Source organism: Dromiciops gliroides, chromosome 4, assembly GCF_019393635.1.
Source record: "Dromiciops gliroides isolate mDroGli1 chromosome 4, mDroGli1.pri, whole genome shotgun sequence".
In the NCBI taxonomy this organism is placed as follows: domain Eukaryota; kingdom Metazoa; phylum Chordata; class Mammalia; order Microbiotheria; family Microbiotheriidae; genus Dromiciops; species Dromiciops gliroides.
In genome coordinates, this window is record NC_057864.1 from 142,896,156 (window position 1) to 142,917,052 (window position 20,897).

Below are 20,897 nucleotides of genomic sequence, written 5' to 3' on the forward strand. Positions count from 1 at the left end.
TCTTATCTAAATTATCTTTTTCCCAAGGGATATTATACTCTGTCTAATCTCTTTTGGAGTCTTTATTAAAGACAATATATCAGGAAAAATTGGAGAAGCACTCTCCAGTCTTCTTATGTAATAGTATTCTAATTTTCATTTCAATGCCTTCTCTTTAGCTTCTCCTAATCTTACTTTTCCTAAGGGAAAGTAAAGAGAGTTGTGAACCCTGGGCCGCCAAAGAAGGCTAGAAGAGTCAACTGCATAGAAATGCTACACAGCAGATAAGTATTTTACCTGCTGTCAACAGGAGCAGGGGAGAGTAGGGCCAAAGAGGGGCTCTAGAACATTTTAGTCTCTGAATTGGCCTTATAAAAATGACCATGGAAGTCAGACTCTCACTCTAGCTATTCTGGCTTTCTTTCCCAGGGCAGTCTTTTTTTTTTTTTTTTGGCAGGGCAATGAGGGTTAAGTGACTTGCCCAGGGTCACACAGCTAATAAGTGTCAAGTGTCTGAGACCAGATTTCAACGCAGGTCCTTCTGAATCCAGGGCCGGTGCTTTATCCACTGTGCCACCTAGCTGCCCCCTCCAGGGCAGTCTTGAAGAAGAAAAAGGTAGCTCAAAATGATGGATTTGGAATCAGATGGGTACCTTTTCTCTACTACTACCACAGTCCAGGCCCTCATCAACTCTCAACGGGATCATTAAAATAGCTACCTGAAAGGGAGAGGTCCAACCACTCCACCTCCACTGTTACCTTGATATCTTAACTAGGTGAGAACATATCTCAATCAATTAAACAGGCAAAGGCCTTGAATGAAGTGGTAAAAGGCTTTTTGACTTTGCATAAGGATCATGTCTGGATTGCTGTTGAGTCATTTTTTGCTCAGGTCTGACTCCACTCTGTGACCTCATTTGGGGTTTTCTTGGCAAAGATAATGGAGTGGTTTGCTGTTTCCTTCTGTAGCTCATTTTACAGATGAGGAAACTGAGGCAAACAGGGTTAAATAACTTGCCCAGAGTCACACAGCTAGTGTCTGAGACTGGATTTGAACTCACAAAGATGAGTCTTCCTGACTCTGAGAAGAATCTACTGTGCCACCTAGTTGTTCCAATGTTTAGATAGGCTGAGGAAACTTGGCCATGCCCCAGGGGTTGTTTATAAATTATCAAGCAAGTTAAGAAGTGATTGAATTCCAGTAAAACCTTTCCATTACACTTTCCAGGTCACAGAGGGATGAAATGTGACCAACAGTGAGGAAACTTGTCTATTTGTCAGAGCCCCTGCTGCCTTCTCTCTCTGCAGAGGTAGCTGTTGAGAGTATCACAGGATTTATATCTGGAGGGAACCCCAAAGATCATTCAAGTCACTCCTCATTTTATTGGGTGGTGATGGTTGATCTTTAAGCCATGACAGAATCTATCACTATGTAGTTTGTTTTTTTAAAAGTCTTTATTTGTAAGAAAAATACAAAATAACAAAGGAGATTCATGAGGAAGCCTCATATAACACAAATCGAAAAGTACAGTACCAAGACCCACAACAGGAGAATACCACAAAGAGTGCCCATGGTTCAGAAGCTGACATCTTCCTTAGCCACTGGAGAAATATCCTCCACGTAGTCTCAGAGGGTGCTTGTCAAGTTAAAAGCAGTAAACTGTGGTCCATGATATAATTGCAGTATGTTTTCTTTTACACGATGATGAAAGAAAACCTGGCTTAGGTCAGGAAGTTGAGATAAACAGTCCCCTTTCAAATCACTAAAACATCTGATAAAAACTCTGGTCTTTGATTGTAGGTTGTAAATTTCCACATCTAGATTCTGTTCTCTCGGATCCAGTTATGGCCAGTAGGGCAGAAATCATGAACAATAGTGAAAAGGTCTATTAGCTTCTGCCACATGCACACAAGAAGGTAAAAAACAGGGACCTGTTCTGCAGGGGCTGATTTCAACACCAGAGTCATTCAGTTCCAACCAGGAACAATTAGAGCAGCCTAACAACATGTCCACCACAAAATCTGGCAACACCATTTTAAACATAGGAGTATAGCAGGAATGAGACGCATCTGTATCCATTTGCCACCAGTGGTACATTGTTTAAAAGGTGGGGTCATAGGCAGAATTAACTAAACTGGTATCCATGGAATATACTTGAAAGGTGGTTTCTAGGATTTTGGGATGTGTGTGTGTGTGTGTGTGTGTGTGTGTGTGTGTGTGTATGTGTATGTGGGTGTTCTGATTAAAAAATGGGGGGAAAACTTATGACATTATCAAGCCATATGCCAAAGAATCCCATTTATTAAAAATTATCTTTGTTAAATGAAAAGTAGTTCAACAAATCCCATTTGTATTCATAAGCTAAGCAAACAGACAATAAAACACCACCAAGGAAGAAAGCTGTAGTGCATATGTGAAAGATATTGACGTTTGAAACCAGAGAAAAATTTCAAGTGCATATCACCAAGATCAGTGAGAGGGAGAATTAAGGAGAGGGATAGTGGAGAAAGAAGGTAGCCTAATACCTAACTTCTTAAACTGTGAGTTGCGACCCTATATGGGGTCACATAACTGAATGTAGGGGGCATGAAAAACTTGGCAACAGTAAAAGGTTATGTATAGGGGGCAGCTAGGTGGCTCAGTGAATAAAGAACCAGCTCTGGATTCAGGAAAACCTGAGTTCAAATCCAGCCTCAGACACTTGACACTTACTAGCTGTGTGACCCTGGGCAAGTCACTTAACCTTCATTGCCCCACAAAAAACAAACAAACAAACAGAAAAGGTTATGTATACCTATTTTATATACCTATATACCCAGGGTCACATAAAAATTTCTCAGGTGAAAAAGGGTTGTAAGTGGAAAAAGTTTAAGAAGCCCTGGCCTAATAGATGTGAAAGACTCTTTTCAAAAAAAATGGCAGCTCTTAGCAAAAACCGAATAAAGGCATGCCTTACTCCTCTGGAAGGAAAGATGAGTAGAAGAGTTGGCTACATGTAAACTATTAATAGCATATATAAATGTAAAAAATGATCACATTTCTGTATTATATCCTAAAGACATGTCAGAGAGGTTAGGGCTACTGAGCCACACTTATTACCTTTTGATATGAAAAGTCATCCTTTGCTTCTGAAGCATTTAATCGTGTGAGCTGTGTCAAAATAAGTTTCATTTACCTGAAAGAAGACATACCAAAGATGGCAAGCCCAGGATCCACATGGGATAAACTTTAATGAAATAAGGCCCAGAATGAAGATTCGATTATCAGTGGTCATTGGACACTTTTACTTCCAGCTCAACCACTATTAGAGCACATGAGCCACACACATATTGATACTAAGAAAGGTAGGGTGACCTAGTGATAGCTAAAGACTCCTCAGATTCAGGGGACCAGAACTTAGCCACTGACTCATTACAAGATGCTCTACAGTACATGTAGGCACTCTGCTTCTTCATGTGTAAAATGTGGATACTTGCCCTCTTTCCATTTTATGGGGGTATTATAGGAGTTTATTGGGTAATACCTGTAAGAATTACAGAAGGCAGTCAAATACATAAGTATAAGGTGGCTGGTTGTGGTAGCCTCATGGGTAAGTTACTGAACCTGTATGGGTAAGGTACCTTTTCTGTAAAATAAGGGAGTTGGGCTACATGATATCTAAGGCACCTTCTCACTGTAAACCTGGGATCCATGGCTATAAAGCTTAATTAGCAGCATGCCAGAAATAATGCTTCTAATTCCATAGCTTTTACGTTCCAGCAGAGGGCAGTATCACATCAAAATTCATTTGATCTTAACTAACACAACAAAAAGCTTAACCATCAGCTATTATTATTGCTACCTTCAACTCACCACCATTTCTGTTTGTTCATGTGAGATATACCATGCTGATGCTCTCTTGTAAAATGAGTGGGTGGAGGAGGAATTTGTATACCATAAAACATACAGTCTTAAATAAATTGCACTTCACCATGATTTCCCTCTTTTTTGGGGAGAGAAGGGTAGCAAGAGTCAGATATATCTTCTCTTTCCTTTTTCCTAGGCATCAAATGAATCTAGATGACAACTGACTTTTGAAATCCCTCAATTAATCAAGGTGCATTACGTTCCAGTCAAACAGAAGGCATGTTGCTTATTTATATATTTACAAAGTGTACCTTATGGTACTGACATTGGAATCACATTATAGAACCCTATATATGAAAATTTGGTAAAAGAAGTATCAGTTATGGTCCATATCCAAGAAGTTTAACTTCTCAAAGATCTAAAAGTACCTAATAGTAAGGCAATTTAGCCCATAAAGTGGTCACTCTGCATGGAACCTGAGGATAGCATTCAAATGAAGCTATTGGGTTTGGTATTAAAGTTTTTTTTTTGTTTTTTTGTTTTTTTTTTTAGTGAGGCAATTGGGGTTAAGTGACTTGCCCAGGGTCACACAGCTAGTAAGTGTTAAATGTCTGAGACCGGATTTGAACTCAGGTCCTCCTGACTCCAGGGCTGGTGCTCTATCCACTGCTCCACCTAGCTGCTCCCGGTATTAAAGTTTTAAACATGAGAAATAATTTGATTAATTTACTATGAAGCTATTCCCTATATTCCCATCCTCTTCTTCACTGCACTTTCTCTTTGCCTGAGTTTTTCCTGGTCCACAGAACCCTTTTCTAACATATTTATAATACCATAGTGATTATTTAATGTAAGGAATTATTAAGTAGTTTTGGATTAGCACACATATCTGACTTGCCTACATTTAATTGTAGGCTCAGAATGCTTTTTTGTTGTTGTGTTGTTGTTTTTTGGTGAGGCAGTTGGGGTTAAGTGACTTGCCCAGGGTCACACAGCTAGTAAGTGTCCTGTGTCTGAGGCTGGATTTGAACTCAGGTCCTCTTGACTCCAGGGCCTGTGCTCTATCCACTGCACCACCTAGCTGCCCCTTCAGACTACTTTTTGATCTCATAGATCTATGTATGCAAAACTCACCCTGCATTTAATTTCCCTGTGGTAGTAAACTTTTGATAAGCTCATGTGTTTAATTTCTGTGTTTAGATAATATAGTCAACGTTGCCTCAAAAGGATCAGAGTTTGCCAGATTTTAGAACAAATGGGCAGAGAAAATTTAATATAGTGGTAAATGGATGTCAACTTCTGTATTTGCTATGGGGAAGAAAATACCAAGAACTTATAAATTTTATAACTATACTAAGCAAATGGAAGATGTAATCGTGGAAGTTGTTAGTAGCAAGTATCTACCTACTTTGGAAAAAGTGATGCAAATGAGTGGGTTGTATACTATGGTTCATATCTCACTTGGGTTTTAGTGGGATTCCCCTTAATTCCTAAATGAAAAGATAAGGACAACTTTTGGTTTACAGTCTATTTAACTGAGTTTTAAGGTTTCTGTCCTAACTTAAGAAAGGAAATCTAGATAAATAAAAACTGGGTCATTTCATGGTGTGTCTATAAAATGACTTAATACAGGCCATGTCCAACTCATAAATGGGCTGTGTGTGTTATAAGAGTTCATTTGTAAGTGGATTATTTGGGACTCAGAACACATTTTCCCAGGGAAATGATGTGCCATATGGTAGATTCCCATGTTAGTTCATAATTGCTTATAATGTGCCTAAAGAAGAGTATTATACTAATACTACTGTCCTATTCATGTCATAACTAACAATATATTGGCAGTATTTCTATGAAAAATGTATCACACAGACTCCCTTTATTCCCACTTGAAGCCCTGACAAGACAGCAGAGATTAAACCTCTTGACATCTGCTGGGTATTGGGGTATGGGGCTCCCATAGCTACCAGTCTATGATGGTGACACCAGCAAGGTTGGATTTAGGGAAAGGATGGTGATATATGCTCTGGGATGTCAGCGGCTGAGGACCTAGGGTAGGACCAAGATTAATCTATTCATCTGTTGCAGATCTGGCCACTATGGCAAAGTGAAAATCTGGGAATGGGGTCGGCTGAATGGGAGTCTAAGGCAGCATGGAGTCTACAGTAGTGAGGAAAAAGGGGAAGGCAATCAATCTCTTGGGATAGTGGTGAGGGAAGGGGAATTCCTGTGCACACATGGCAAAGATGGCCATTTTATAAAGGGCATGGAAGTATGTTGAAGATGGTCTATATTCTGAAAACCCAATACCTTAAGAAGGCTAAAGGGATGTAGGAGGCAGTAAGAATCTATCTTGTGTCAGGACCTTGATCTATGTTACCCTTAATGCGCCACTAAATAACCACTGCCTTTTTAGTTTCATATACTTATAAGGTCTATAATGAATACCAATTACAATTATATTTTTCTTCAATAAACTGTTGGAAGAAATACGAAAAAGTCATATTTAGGCTAACCAGGTACCCAGAGGGGAACCTTCACTTAAATCTTCAGCATAGTGCCTACTCCACTGTCAACATTCAATAAAAATTCAACAGTTTATCAGTTCTCTTTAACAACTTATTAAGGGGCAGCTAGGTGGCACAGTGGATAAAGCACTGGCCTTGGATTCAGGAGGACCTGAGTTCAAATCCAGCCTCAGACATTTGACACTTACTAGCTGTGTGACCCTGGGCAAGTCACTTAACCCTCATTGCCCCTAGAAAAACCCCCCAAAACCAAAAAAACTCCAACTTATTAAGGTATCTATTTTTTAAAAATATATTTCATTGTAAATTGTTTCAATCATATCTTATGGTAACACTAACCAGGGAAGAAACTGAGTTGGGAATAATTAAGAATGGATCAGAAATTTTATCAAATATTTATTGCATCTTTTGTCTTAAAGTTCTTATGGAGGCGGAGTTAAATCAATTAGTAGTTTTTAGGCTCTAAATGAAAACCATTGTAAGGCATTGCTAGAAAGAGGGTTGTGGTGGCTTAGCAAACAGTTTTATTCTAAGTCACCTCTAAACTTTACTGATGTTGAGAGACACTACTTCAAAAAAAGAAAAGAAAAAAAGTGTTAGTCTCAGGGCTTTGGGTATCTAATTTTCACTCATGACATTTATTTTTACTTATATAAATTAGGGATTTGGACTGAGATGAATAACAGATAGGCTGAACTGTCCTAAAATGTTCTAAACCCAGAACTAAATCCATAAATTTACTTTTAAAAAATGAACTAGTTTTTGTTTTTTCCCCACAAAACTCCACACTCCAACCACTTTATTAGTTCTGATAAAAGGATAATTTCATATATTGGGAAAAGCACTGGACTGGGAGTTGGAGTATTTGGGGTTTTATTTTTGCCTCCACCTGTGTATATCACTCTGTGATCTTAGGCAAATGATCTAACCTTTGGAGGCCTCAGTTTCCTCGTCTGTAAAATGAAGGGGTAGGAGGCAGCACGGTACAATGGAAAGAGTCGGAGGAAATGGGTTTGACTTCCTGTTGTGCCTGTGTTCCCCATGTGCCACATGGGCACTTAACTAAACCTGAAGTTCCTTATCTAAAATAAGAGTTTTGGATTAGGCTACCTCTCAGGTTCCTTCTAGCTCTAACATTAAGTAATATAGTCATGGAGTCATGACTATATGAGGGTCTCGGATTTTATAGCTCTAATAATCTGTGATTCTGTGAGAGGTGATGCCATCTATTCCTAGTAAGGAATAAAGAAAAGATGACAATTTGGGGAACTGGGCATTTTTTTTCATACCATACATATAGACTCAGTGTAGCTTCTGTATTTTTTTTTTCTAAACCATCAAGCCAGAAAAAAGTGTCTGAGCTAAGCCATCAGTTCACTTGGTTGGATTCCTGGATTCTCATTCCCACTTATGGGGGGTTTTACTCCTTAGCTAAGTGCTCTTGTAGTGTTGCTGGGCCCTGTCTTAGCTGGTATAAGAGATGCTAGAGATAGCTATGTTTCAGTAAGAGTTCAGTAGATTCATATTGACCTCTTAATAGAGCCTTAAAATCCTTCACTAGCAAAACACTCAGTCTCAGATGGCAGATGTAAAAGTGAGTGTTGGATTTAAAATAATTCACAGCTAATATTAAAGCATTTTGAAGGCTAGTCATGGAAACCTCTACTTCCAGACTGCAATAAACTAGAACTAGGTTCTTTCTTTATGGCTTTACTCTAACCTCTACAACATTTACTTCTTTAAAAAAATTCTTTCTTTGAAAAGATGAGCAAATAACATCTATCTTTAGATCACTAAGAGATCATAATGATATTCAATGATACTAGATGGGTATATTAACCAAAGGCAACTTCAAGATGATACTAGTATCCGTGTAACTGGGCTTTATAGCACCTGACAATGGATGAACGGTAATGACATGAGAATGACATAAATGGAGCAATTGCTTAATGGTATTTGGCCTCCAAGCAATGGAAATCAAGGTTATTGATCTGGCAGACATTGTATGTGATTCCTTTGGGGTCATCAACAGTTTTGGGCCCTGGGAATTGTTGTTATACTCTATATAATTAAAGTCAATGGATAATTTGATTTTATGAAGGAACAAAACCATTTTGCTTAAAGGGACTGGCTACTGTATAAGCCTGCCTACTGCTTTATTTTATCCTCCTAAAATTCTGAATTCAAACATTAAATCAAAATACAATGTACAAACACACACATACATACAACCACATAATAACAAAAAGCAACCAAAAAACTGTTGAGGGGACACAAATGTCACCTTTTTTTGAAGTAGACACTTAAAAATTCTCCTCCAAAACAAGAGACAAATGTCCTGTCTTCCCCTCCATCCCAAACTACAGCAGTTTTGAATGTCCAAAGAACCAATGGAATAAAGGAAGAAAGCTTTTAAAAGTGATTATGGTAGCCTCCATGCCCCCTCTTTGGCCATTCCTCTTCCACCCATCGCCGCAAGACTTTTTCCACATCAACTCTATGATAGAGCCTACAGAGCTCAATCAGTTGATCCACAGTTTTGTGACTATTCCGGAGCAGGAACTCCAAGGTAGGACTCTGTTGTTTCTGTTCCAGAAAACACAATTCATCATAGTGCATTCCCCATTTGCTTGCAAAATTTCTCCAGTTTTTTACTGTTGGGTGACATGGATCCAGCTTTATTCTGATCACATCTAGCAAGTCCTCATCATTGAGCATGTCACTGATGTTGGGGGCCCGGAGTGAGCATAAGGAACATGTGCAATTTTCTTGGCAAGAGTTGTTCTTTATATCTGTAGGGGAGAAACAGCAAATTCCAGTAAGTCAACAAGAAAACCACAAATAGGTGGATTTTTTGGGTTCCTTTTTTTGAGACTGGTTTTCCCCATCTCACGTAGGCTGGAATAGCAGCAGGAGCTACTGATGGGCTTAGTCCCACGTGGATCAACCTGAAAACTTCAATCTGTTCCATTTCCAACCTGTAATGGTTTGGCCCTTCTTAGGCTGCCTGGTGGCTCTCCATGTCCAAGAGCTCACCGTATTGGCACTGGGCTTAGTATGAACACTCTGCTGTCTTAGCTCACTGCAGCTAAGAATTCCTGAGCTCAAAAGACCCACTAGCCTTAGTCTATCTCTGATAGTGGGGGTTACAGGTATGCTTCAACACACCTGGCTGTCTCTTCGAGCTTTTTTTTTTTTTTTTTTTTTTAGTGAGGCAATTGGGGTTAAGTGACTTGCCCAGGGTCACACAGCTAGTAAGTGTTAAGTGTCTGAGGCTGGATTTGAACTCAGGTCCTCCTGGATCCAGGGCCGGTGCTCTATCCACTGCGCCACCTAGCCGCCCCTTCTCTTCGAGCTTTAATCCCATTATCCTCTGAGTTATTAGCAGCATTCAAATAAATGTGACATGGGATGGTCAAGGAAAATGAATATTTCCAGCATTTTAAAATTAGATCTATGATTTCCTTAATGTGAGGGATCTCTAAAGAGGAACTTCCTCTAGAGCTAAAAGGGACTGTCATTTAGGCCATCCCTCCCATTTTATAGAGAAGGAAACGTCTTGAGACCTGGGGAGATTAAAGATCATGTTGTTAATAGGTCTCAGAAGTGGAACTTGAACCCAGGTCTTCTTTATTCCAAGTCCAGCTCTCTATTCACTATGCCACACCACCACTGTTTTCTGTGCATGTGGGTAATGGCGGTATCTATGTATCTATCAATATATGGAGACAGGTATATATCTCATTGGATGTTATAGCTACATTCATGTGCACATATGTAATATATGAAAAATATATGCATATACATATATATGTATATATATTACATATACAGGAATTTGCATTCCTTTACAATGAGGTTGCCAAACTATACCCACCTGTTTTTGTACTGCCTAAGAGTTAAGAACAGTTTTTACTTGAAATAAAATTTTATCATATTTTCAAATCTAAAAACTATTCTTGGATCTCAGGCAGTACAAAAATGGCCCTCTGGCCAGAGCTGACCCCTGCTCTGCATGAGGATCTGCTGCTGTTCTAGTAATGAGGAAGGGTTTGCCTTCAACCAGCTACAATCCCCTGCCTTCTTAAGAACTTCAAGGATCTTACTCCCTTTAATTGAGAGATCCTCTACGACTCAAACAGACAGATGGGATGGTCGTTGGGAGCTGTTGTGGCCAGAAACCTTCATCCCTCTGGTCGCTCTGGCAATGAGTTTCTTTGAACTTAGCTAGGCTGGTCTTCAGATGACAGATGTATGGTCGCTTTGCTGCTGGGTCTGTATGCAAAGCTTTTTTTCCTCAGTATGAGCTACCTGTCAGATCTTGTACATTGCTGGCATAGCCTTCCACGTTTAGGAGTAACTTCAACAGCACAATTAGGCATCAGAGGAGGACTCTGGCAGAAGAATCCCCTTCCTAGTCCTTTTATAACTTTTTAAAAATAACTAATAACATGCATTTGTGAGATAGTTGGATTGAGTTAGGAATTCCCAAAAGGGTTTTCTCTGAACAAAGATAAATTGCCCATCTGTGTATCAAAGTTACCCTCATTAGCACCACACTCTACCCCATCTGAACTAACCAGCCCAGGCATGTACATAGCCCCACTCCTACCTGCCCCATCCCCCTTCCAATTTTAAAGTCAAGCCTGACATCTTTTAAATGCCAAACACAGTACTTTAGGGTGTAAATGATTGAAAAACCCTTAAACAGTTCTTTAAAAACACACACACAAACTTGAAAATCCACCCTGTACACATATTTGAAAATGAGTGATAATTGACAATGTCAAAATACTGATTTTTTAAAAAATTATGGCCAACTTATCATCCTTCTGTGTTTTCTTCACCCATGGGGCTCTCTTTGAAGCTGAGCCAAAACCTTAGTTATGTACATGGGATGAGAATCAGGCTGGAAAAAAAAAAGAAAAAGAAACCCAACAGCTGTAGATTGTTCTCCCAAGTTCTCATTATATAAAAACACAATTCTTCTGCAGTTGGAGTTTTCTGATCCAGTGCAAGGCAGCATTTTCACATTCGAGGTGCTTTTTTACATTTAAGTTATATTTAAGTAGCTTACTAAGAGGTTAAAGGAAAGTGGAACTGCTTGGTAATAGTGGCTGGTAAGCAATTCATCCTGGCTAACTTTAGGTGTCTCTATATAACTAGGGCAAAGATGCTAATTCTGCCACAACGCTCCAATATGTTTACAGGACTATACTTTGGTCAGGTTAAAATTGTGATGGACTATAAAAGCATTAACTCTTGTTGATTTGAGTGAGGGCCATGAGGACCCTTACTAGAATATCACATCTTGATCTGGCCTTTCTCACTGAAAGAAACAGGTATCTCAGAGTGATATATTTTATGATTCCTCTCTGAAGCCTTCCTTGCTAGACCCCTCCAAGATGCTAATATTCTTCTTCTATTCACAAAAGCACTTTGCCTTGTACCTCTCTTTAGTGCACTTATACACTTATTATCAGGCATAGGGCCTGGACCTGTGATTCCATTGGAACAGGAAACTCCTGGAGGAGGGTACTCCATTTACCAATGTAGGTCAGTACCCTCTTTGCCTGGGAAGTTGGGTGACTTGCCTGGATTCATAAGCCGTATGTGTTGGTCTTCCTGGTTTTGAGGCTACTGTCCCCATTCTATCCATGATACCACACTATCTCTCATATTATGTGTTATTGTATGTTACTGTTACCTGATAAGATGTACTATGCGTATAACATTTCTCATACTTCAACTAGAATTTGAACTCTCTAGGGACAGGGACCATGTTTAAAATTTGTACCTCTTCCACTGCTTTGCAAGGATGAGCACTTTTCTATTAATGTTCTATGAAGCTTGGCTATCTATAAAAGTAACTATAGCTTGCATAGTACTTGGTACCTAGGGAAGGGTTTAGGAGAGAATTGGTAAAGGGCATGTTAATTAGAATGGATTGAAAGATTGGAAAATAATATTGCAAAACCAACATCTAAAGATTATGTAACTTAAGGAAAGAAGTCTTAGTAATGAATGGTCTTCAAGTAAATGAAATACACATAAAATCATCCTTATCTTCATGATGGGCAGAAAAATGAGAAACAGACTCCAGTTGTAGTGTAAGAGATTTAGGTTGGATATAAGACAGAACCTCCCAACAATGAGAGTTTCTTAAGATCAGAAGGAACTAATAAGGGGCATTATCAAATTTATTCTAGACTTTAAAAGCAGTATTGATGCCTATCAGTACAAGATTATGTATAATGTTGGGTGAAGACTGGAGTAGGAGTTTTAAAAAATCTCTTCTGGTCAAATGCTTGTATGATTCTATGCTATCTTTGTTTTCATATTCAAGGAAAAGAAATAAGGAAAAGTCAAGAAATAGAATAATCGAATTATTAATATATTAATCGACTACTTTAAATCTTCAGTTTGGAAGATAATTCCATTTCTTTAAGTCACTGGTGAGAGCATGCATTAGTTTCGGTTTAAAAAGGCACGATGTGCCAAGAGTGATTGCCTTTGTGGGTTTTGTTTTGTTCTTTGTACTTCAATCACTAAATTGACAAACCAGTTCGTATATTGGAATTCACTTGAGCTGGCAACATCAGTGAATTTAAAGCAGCTCGTGAGAGTCATAGACTATAATTAGCCCCTCTGAGGGGGTGTGGGAGGTGGAACATGTTTTATCTACCAGATACATTTTGTCCTGCCATATTTTTAAAAACTATCATGTGAAGTTACACATGGAAGGGTAGAGTGGGTAATTCCAAAAGGAAAAAAAATAAGGATGGAGGAGGGGAGATCTGGATATCACAAAATCCAAGTTAATCGACAATTTTGATAAATGTCAATATTTAAAGTCCAATGAAATTGTATTAGCATGTAGAAAAGGCACTCATGAAGTATTTGTTGACTATGATTTCTACATTCCTCAAGTGACAGGACAGATTCATTGGTATTGCTTAATGAGATGTTAAAACCTGAAGGAAAAATAACAATGAGAGAAACGGTATTGGTGCTTAATAATACATAGGCAGAAGTATTTTGGGAAAACAGCAGAGAATTCATTGAAGGGGTAGATTTAAATTCAAAGTTGTAGGTGCCCTTTGAAGTTTTGTTGTTTTTTTAAAAGTTGGTGTTAAAGGGATGACGCTACTAATGATCACAATTCTCCCCCGGATTCTAGAATAGCAACTACCTAAATAGGGTCTCCTCCCCATTATCTAGTGTTGCTATTGCCCATTCTGAACTTTGAAATTGAAAGCAAGACTGAATCCCACCATTCATAGATTAGGCAGGGAATTAATTCATTACTTCAACCCTTATTAAGGTACCTCAATTAAGTACCTTATTAAGTTCTGAAGATAGGATAGATATTTCTCACAACAAATCAAAGCTCTGAGAAGATGTGATACCATAAATGACTCTAGTTTGAATACTATTTGGGACTATAAGGAAGGACTGGAAAGAATAATGAGAATGGTATTGTGGTAATCTATTATAGGGCAGCTAGATGGCACAGTGGACAAAATGCTGGGCCCCGAGTCAGGAAGATTCATCATCCTGAGTTCAAATCTGCCGACCCTGGGCAAGTCACCTAACCCTCTTTGCCTCAGTTTCTTCATCTGTCAAATGAGCTGGAGAAGGAAATGTAAAAACACTCTAGTATCTTTGCCAAAAAACCCCGAAATGGGGTCATGAAGAGTTAGACACGACCGAAAAAACAACTGAACGACACCAAATCTAACACAAGGAGAGAGATTTACAGAAAGTCTCTAAGCTAAGGTTGAGTGGCTTGCCACAGAACAGTTAGGTAGGTACACCATGAGAGCTATTATATGCTTGTTACGTAGATGAGAACTATCATTTTCTACATTTAGAAAGTCTGCTTGTGCCATCTGTCTATCTAAATCAAGCTCAAGTGGAGTCATTTGAATGTTATAAGATTTTACACCAAGATCAAATTGTCCCCTAAGGGTATACACACCCAAGCATGGTAGAAAACTTCATAAAATTAAAAACTGGAAATATCATGCATGTACCTTGAGGAGCAGGGTGGAGTTGGGTATTAAGCATTGGACGTAGAGTCAGTTAGATCTGACTTTGAATCTCATCTTAGGTACTTAACTAGCTGTATGGTCCTGGGAAAGTTATTTAACTGGGGGGGGGGGGGCGCGGGGCGGGGCTCATTTTACTCATATCTGAAATGAGAGGGGTTGGACGTGATGAACTCTCCAAAGTCCCTGATAACTCTACATTTGTGATCCTGACTTCAGATCTCTGGCTTTTCTGGAAGCCGTGTAAACTACAGGGGTAAACTAGCTTTAAATGAAGACTTTTGGGACACTCTGCATTACAGGGGACAAATTTTAATTTTTTTGTAAGTGCCAGAGATGGTAGACCTTGTTATAGCTTTCTTTCCCTCTCTGCCCATCATTTTGTAACTTTCTTTAGGTCAGGAACTATCTTGCTTTTATTTGTATCATCAATGCTTATCACAGTGCCTGACACATAGTAAATACTTAAGTTCTCTTCTGTTCTCCTCTCTCTCCTATCTTAGAAAAATCCAAGAATCCATTTTCTTTTTCTTTTTTTTGTGAGGCAATTGGGGTTAAGTGACTTGCCCGGGGTCACACAGCTAGTAAGTGTTAAGTGTCTAAGGCCAGATTTGAACTCAGGTCCTCCTGAATCCAGGGCCAGTGCTCTATCCCCTGCGCCACCTAGCTGCCCCCAAGAATCCGTTTTCATGGAGTATAGTTGTGAAAGGCACAATGAACATATATAAATAGAGGAACAGTACCTGTGTGATGTCACTGGTATAGGGAACTCCCAGGTGAGGAAATTCTCTCTAATAATGCAAGTAGACACCTTCACTGCAGTAGACAGTCTTAGAGAATTACCTAGATTACTGAGAGGTTAAATAACTTGCCCAGGGTCACACAGCTAGTATGTGTCGTCAGAGTCATTCTGACTCTGAGGTCAGCTCTCTATCCCTACACCACACTTCCTGTCAATGTATTATAGTAGCATAGAGTGTATAGCATAAAAATATCCTCTTTTTTTTTTAAAGGAGAGAGATGGGGGAAGAACAAAATGTCTGAAATAATAAAGTCTCTGATCAATATCACAAAAAGTTCTCTCCAGCAAAAGAAATTCTTGAGCCTATTTACATTGCTGCTGTCCTTGCTTAATCCAATTATTAATGAGAACTAAGGTAACAGTCACATAAATAGAATAATATATAGGTAGAATGAGGCCTGGAAGGACTTCGAGAGAGCATGCATCTATCAAAATGGCATTGTTATTTGGTTCAAAAAGGTCGAGTCATCTTTTATTATTTAGAATATTACTTAAAAATGACATGAGTTGCCTGTACTTTTCAAATGGAAAAAAAATCTAAACCAACTATATGAGAGTGGAAAATTTTTCCTAGTGCTCACATAATTCAGAAAATTGCTGAATGTGTTATATTTTAGGTTCTATCTTGGCAGAGATTTATACCTTTATGAGGGATTCAGGCACCAAATATGAATGAAGTTAGAAGCAACTAGTAAGATCTATTGTAAAACTAGGCTGCGTCAAGCCTTTTTTTTTCCTTTTTTTTTTTTTTTTGGCTTGTAGACTGTAAAATACTGGTCAATTAACAGTTAATTGGGCATTTGAACAAGACTCAGAAATCACAAAGGTCATTATTAATTGTGCCTAGAAAATGGCTGCAATCAGGATGTTGGCAGCAGATCACAGATTAAGTTAATAGATCTTGCAGGTGAGATGCTCTTTTATCTTGCATGTTCTGGCTGTTAGAGAACTATTACCACGTGGGTGTTTCCCAGAACTTTATGGAGGCACTGAAGCACATCTGTTAGATCTCAAATCACTCCTAGTGATGCTTCCCAGGTTAACTGAGGCTGGAGCTAAGACATCTGATAACTTAAAAAAAAAAGATGTAGTTAGCATTTTTATACTGGGACCTTTGGACACAGACAGAGTCTATGGATGAGAAGATATTTCTCTACCACACATAAGTGACTTTAAATTCTAAAGGATTTGTAAAATGAAATGTATTTGCGTGTCAAAGTTGGGTTAACTATTTTTTTCCTCATCATTCATTATGGGTGTGCAAGAGCATAGCTTTTCTCTGTGTGGTTTCCAATGTGGCTGGTAGCAAAACTATTCAAAAGCCACAATGTTGTTTTGACAAATCAATTGTTCAGTCACTTGTGCACATACAACAGATGCAGTTGCTACTTTAAAAGCTGGAAGGTAATAAAATTATTCTTATCATAATCTCAAACTAGCAACAGGAGGCCAGTTTTGGTGTATTTAAGGAAGGACATGAGGGAGAGAAACACAGAATGGGCAAACATGGACAGGCTGCAATATGCATTACTGGAGGGAATACCCATATTGGTGAGACAATCGATGATTCTTTTTTGTCCAGAAGAAACTAACTGGCTTAGGGGCTCTAGTATGTTTTCTCCTTTTTCCCCAAAATATTCTTATAAGATGACATCAACTTGGAGGCTGTGGACCCTTATAGTATAACTACTGCTAATGAGTTGTCTGAGTTTTAATCAACTGATTGAATTGTTTTGTGTCTTGTTTTGCTTCTTGGAGGAGTGTTGCCTATTTTCATCTATTTCAGGAATGAGAAATGTTTGGGGAGATACATGGAATAATGTAAATCAAGTAAACTGAGCTCGACTGGAAGAAAGCTACTAAATAAAAATATAAGGAATTGCTAGCTTAATATTACCCATGACTTCAATAGCTATATGTGCTTAATAAGTTTCTTTTTAAACCACATAGTAATTTTTCCCTCACTATGGCAGTATCTCATTTTCTGACCATTTTCAGGAAAGCCCCAAATATCACAATTAACTAAAATACCCAAGTAACTAAATCTTATCCCTTTAAATTACAAAATTAAAAACAATTATCTTTGATGGAAATATTTTAAAAGTACATCATACATTTTAGTAACTTTCAAAGCAGAATATGTTAAACATATGTGAGAACTTGGATAAGTCATTTCTTTTACTAATCTTCAAAATGCTGGGAGGGACTGGCTCATTGCTTAGTTCCAAAACCCTGGCATGCTATGATAATTTGACCTTTTCTTAATAGCTTCGGGTCATCATTATGAATATTGATTTGCTCCTATACCACATAGCCCAAGGTGACTGACTTTTCTAGGTTTTATGTTGGTATTTTAATTCTCATCCTTCTCCCATCTCATGGCCAATCAGGCTCTCATTTCCGTTTTTTTTTTTTGTTTTTTTTTTTTTGTGCAGGGCAATGAGGGTTAAGTGACTTGCCCAGGGTTACACAGCTAGTGTCAAGTGTCTGAGGCTGGATTTGAACTCAGATCCTCCAGAGTCCGGGGCCGATGCTTTATCCACTGTGCCACTGAGCTTCTCCCGAGGCTTTCATTTCCAACTGTGATCATTACTACTGACTAGCAATGTTTACCCTCCCCTATCTCCCAGCTCCAGGGTGCTGCTTCTAATCTGTTAAGGACTGTAAAAGATGGCACACATTTGCACATCATCTAAAAAAGAATACAGGGGGGAAAGTCATAAGCTCTAGAGGTGGAAAGGACCTGAGAGGCCACGTAGTCCAATTAACCTCATTTTACAGATGAGGAAACTGAGGTTCTGAAGTCAAGTTCTTTACACTCCCTCCCTTCTCAAATTGTCTTTCCTTATCTATATCTGTGTCATATCCCCCAGCAGAATATAAGATGTTTGAAAGCAGTGTTTGCTAGGAGGACAAGTGGACAGTGGATAGAACACTGGACTTGGCGTTAGAAAGATCTGAGTTTGAATCTTGCCATAGATCCTGACCCTGAGCAAGTTACTTATCCTGTATTTGACTTAGTTTCTTCAGCTGTAATATGAGGATAACAGCCCCTACTTGAATAAGCACAACCTAAGGGTTGTTTCGAGGGTGAAATGAGATAACACATGGAAAAGACTAATAGTGTATTGTTATTCCTACCACTTGGCAGAAATCTTGCACATAAAAAGGTGCTTAATAAATGTTTGCTGAGTTAAACTGAATTACCCAAGGTCATACAGGTAGTAACTGGGGGTAGAGGTGCAACCAGGATTTGAATCCAAGTCTTCTGATTGTAAGATTCAATGCTCTTTCCACTGATATCACATTGCCTTTTAGAAGTGAATTTAAGGGGCAGCTAGGTGGCACAGTGGATAGAGCACCAGCCCTGGATTCAGGAGGACCTGAGTTCAAATCCAGCCTCAGACACTTGACACTTACTACCTGTGTGACCCTGGGCAAGTCACTTAACCCCAATTGCCTCACCCCCCTCCAAAAAGAAGTGAATTTAAGATCAAGATTGTCTCTCAGAATGTATATAATGTATCCACAAGGCTATGTGGACAGAGATTGTCGAGCTTCCTTCTGTACACCAAAACCAACCAAGCTATTTCAAGGACTCTTGAGGGTTATTGACTTACTGCAGAAAGCCCAAAAGGGGTAAAAAACTTAAATTAACACATACATACACACATTGACCCAAACTGGCACTGCCAAATAATTTTGAGGTTGTTCAATTTTAAAAGCTCTCTGTCTCCAAGGATTATTCTAACTTAATGTAATTTAGCCACAGGCACAAGCTGCATCTCTAGATGGTGAACTGGATAGTGCACCTGGCCTGGAGTCAGGAAGACTCATCTTGAATGCAAATCTGGCTCCAGACACTTACTAGTGATGTGACCCTGGGCAAGTCACTTAACCCTGTTTGCCTCAGTTTCCTCATCTATAAAATGAGTTGGAGAAGGAAATAGCAAACCACTCCAATATCTTTGCCAAGGAAAACCCCAAATGGGGCAAAGAGTCAGATAAAACGACTAAATAACACATGCTGCATCTAGACTATGACCATAATATCTAGGGAAGTTATTTTTAACAATCTATCCAAAGTTCTTAGTTTCATAAAATTCAGACAAGAAGGGACCTTAGAAGTCATCTAGACCAATCCCCTCATTTCACAGAGGAAGGGGGGTTAAACTGAATTGCCCAAAGTCACAAAGATAGTAAATGGTGGAGCTGGGATTTGAACTTAGGTTCTTTAACTCTAGATGGTGCAGTGCATAGAACAATGAGCTTGGAATTAGGAAGATTCATCTTCATGAGTTCAAATCCCACCTCAAACACTTACTCTAGCTGTGTGACGCTGGGCAAGTCACTTAACCCTGTTGGCCTTATTTGTCAAATGAGCTGGAGAAGGATGTAGCAAACCACTTTATTATCTTTGCCAAGAAAATCCCAAATGGGGTCACAGAGTCAGACACAATTGAAACTTCTGAAAAATAAGAACCCGTCCAGGACTCTTTTCTCACACTCTTTATGATGCCTCCTTGAGGACAAGTCATTTGAAACTTCACATTAGTATAAACCAAATCTTAACAAATGATAGTTTGGCAATTTCTCAAAACATTTCTTTCTGTTCTACAGATTTGTTTCCAGTTGGAAAATGTTATTTTGCCAAATTCTTTTTGTCTTATATCTGGAACTAGACTGTCATTTGCAGTATAGACATCATTAAGGCCAACAGGTTACCTGAAAGTGGATCCCCAGTGCTGTCTGGATAGCCATTTTCTTCTCGCTATAAACAAACAAAAAAAAAGAGCAAACTTCATTGAACTTCCATGTACTGTTGAACAAAACTAATGATAATTATCCAAGTTAATCAGCTAGATGGCTATAAAAATATAAAAGAAATGAATTTTGTGATAGGTTAACATATGCCATATAAGAGAGAAAATCTAGTTAATTAATTTTCAGTGATGTAAAATACATTATAAACTTAAATGATATATACCCTTTTTCAAAAATATTAAAGCATGAAAAAAAATTAAAGCATGAACGAATTGCTTAATTTTCTTTTTATATTACAGACAAAGGTACACTGGGAAATATTTAACAACTGACTCTCCAAAACAAACCATAGGACACACTTTTAAGTTCAATCTACATTATTAACACTTTTCTTAAGTCTAGGCCATCATCCAAAAAAAAAAAAATCACGCCCTGATTTGTAGAGTTAGCTGATTTCTAAGATATAAATGCTCACACTGAAAATTTAACAATCAGTTAACTGGTCAGAGCTGCCTCCAAAACAGATCATTCTGCTTATTTATTTATACATGTTCCACCATATCACCTCTCACCACAAATAACAATCCAAAACTTTTTATTTTTGGTCTGGGCCTAGGATTTTATCATGTAGGGAATAAATCTCTAGTGAGGAAGTTCCTTCCCCCAATGAAAATGGGCAGCTCTTCTGCCATTTATAGTCTTAGTCTTAGAGGATGGTCTGGGGGACACTGGGAGGTTAGTTGACTTGCTCAGTCACAGAGCTGAAAGCAGGATCTGAATCTGTGTCTTCTCAACCACCACGCCTTCGGTTCCTCAAAATACCAAGCAGAAAACAAACTGGTTGTGGTAGTGATTGGTGAAGTCTGATTACTGGTGTTGCTTCAGTGAGAATGATGAAGACTTTAATGGCTACATGGCAAGTGTGGTAG

General features: G+C 38.6%; 1 protein-coding gene across 1 annotated transcript in view; it reads right to left on the reverse strand.

Moving 5' to 3' along the window:
- Nucleotides 1-6,750: 6,750 nt before the first annotated feature.
- The window catches only part of EDARADD (EDAR associated death domain), an 84,705-nt gene continuing 70,558 nt past the window's right edge, over nt 6,751-20,897 (reverse strand). Inside the window, 2 exon segments of the mRNA XM_044005442.1 lie at nt 6,751-9,143; nt 19,930-19,975. Coding sequence (XP_043861377.1) covers nt 8,764-9,143; nt 19,930-19,975 — 426 coding nt within the window. The 3' untranslated portion in view covers nt 6,751-8,763.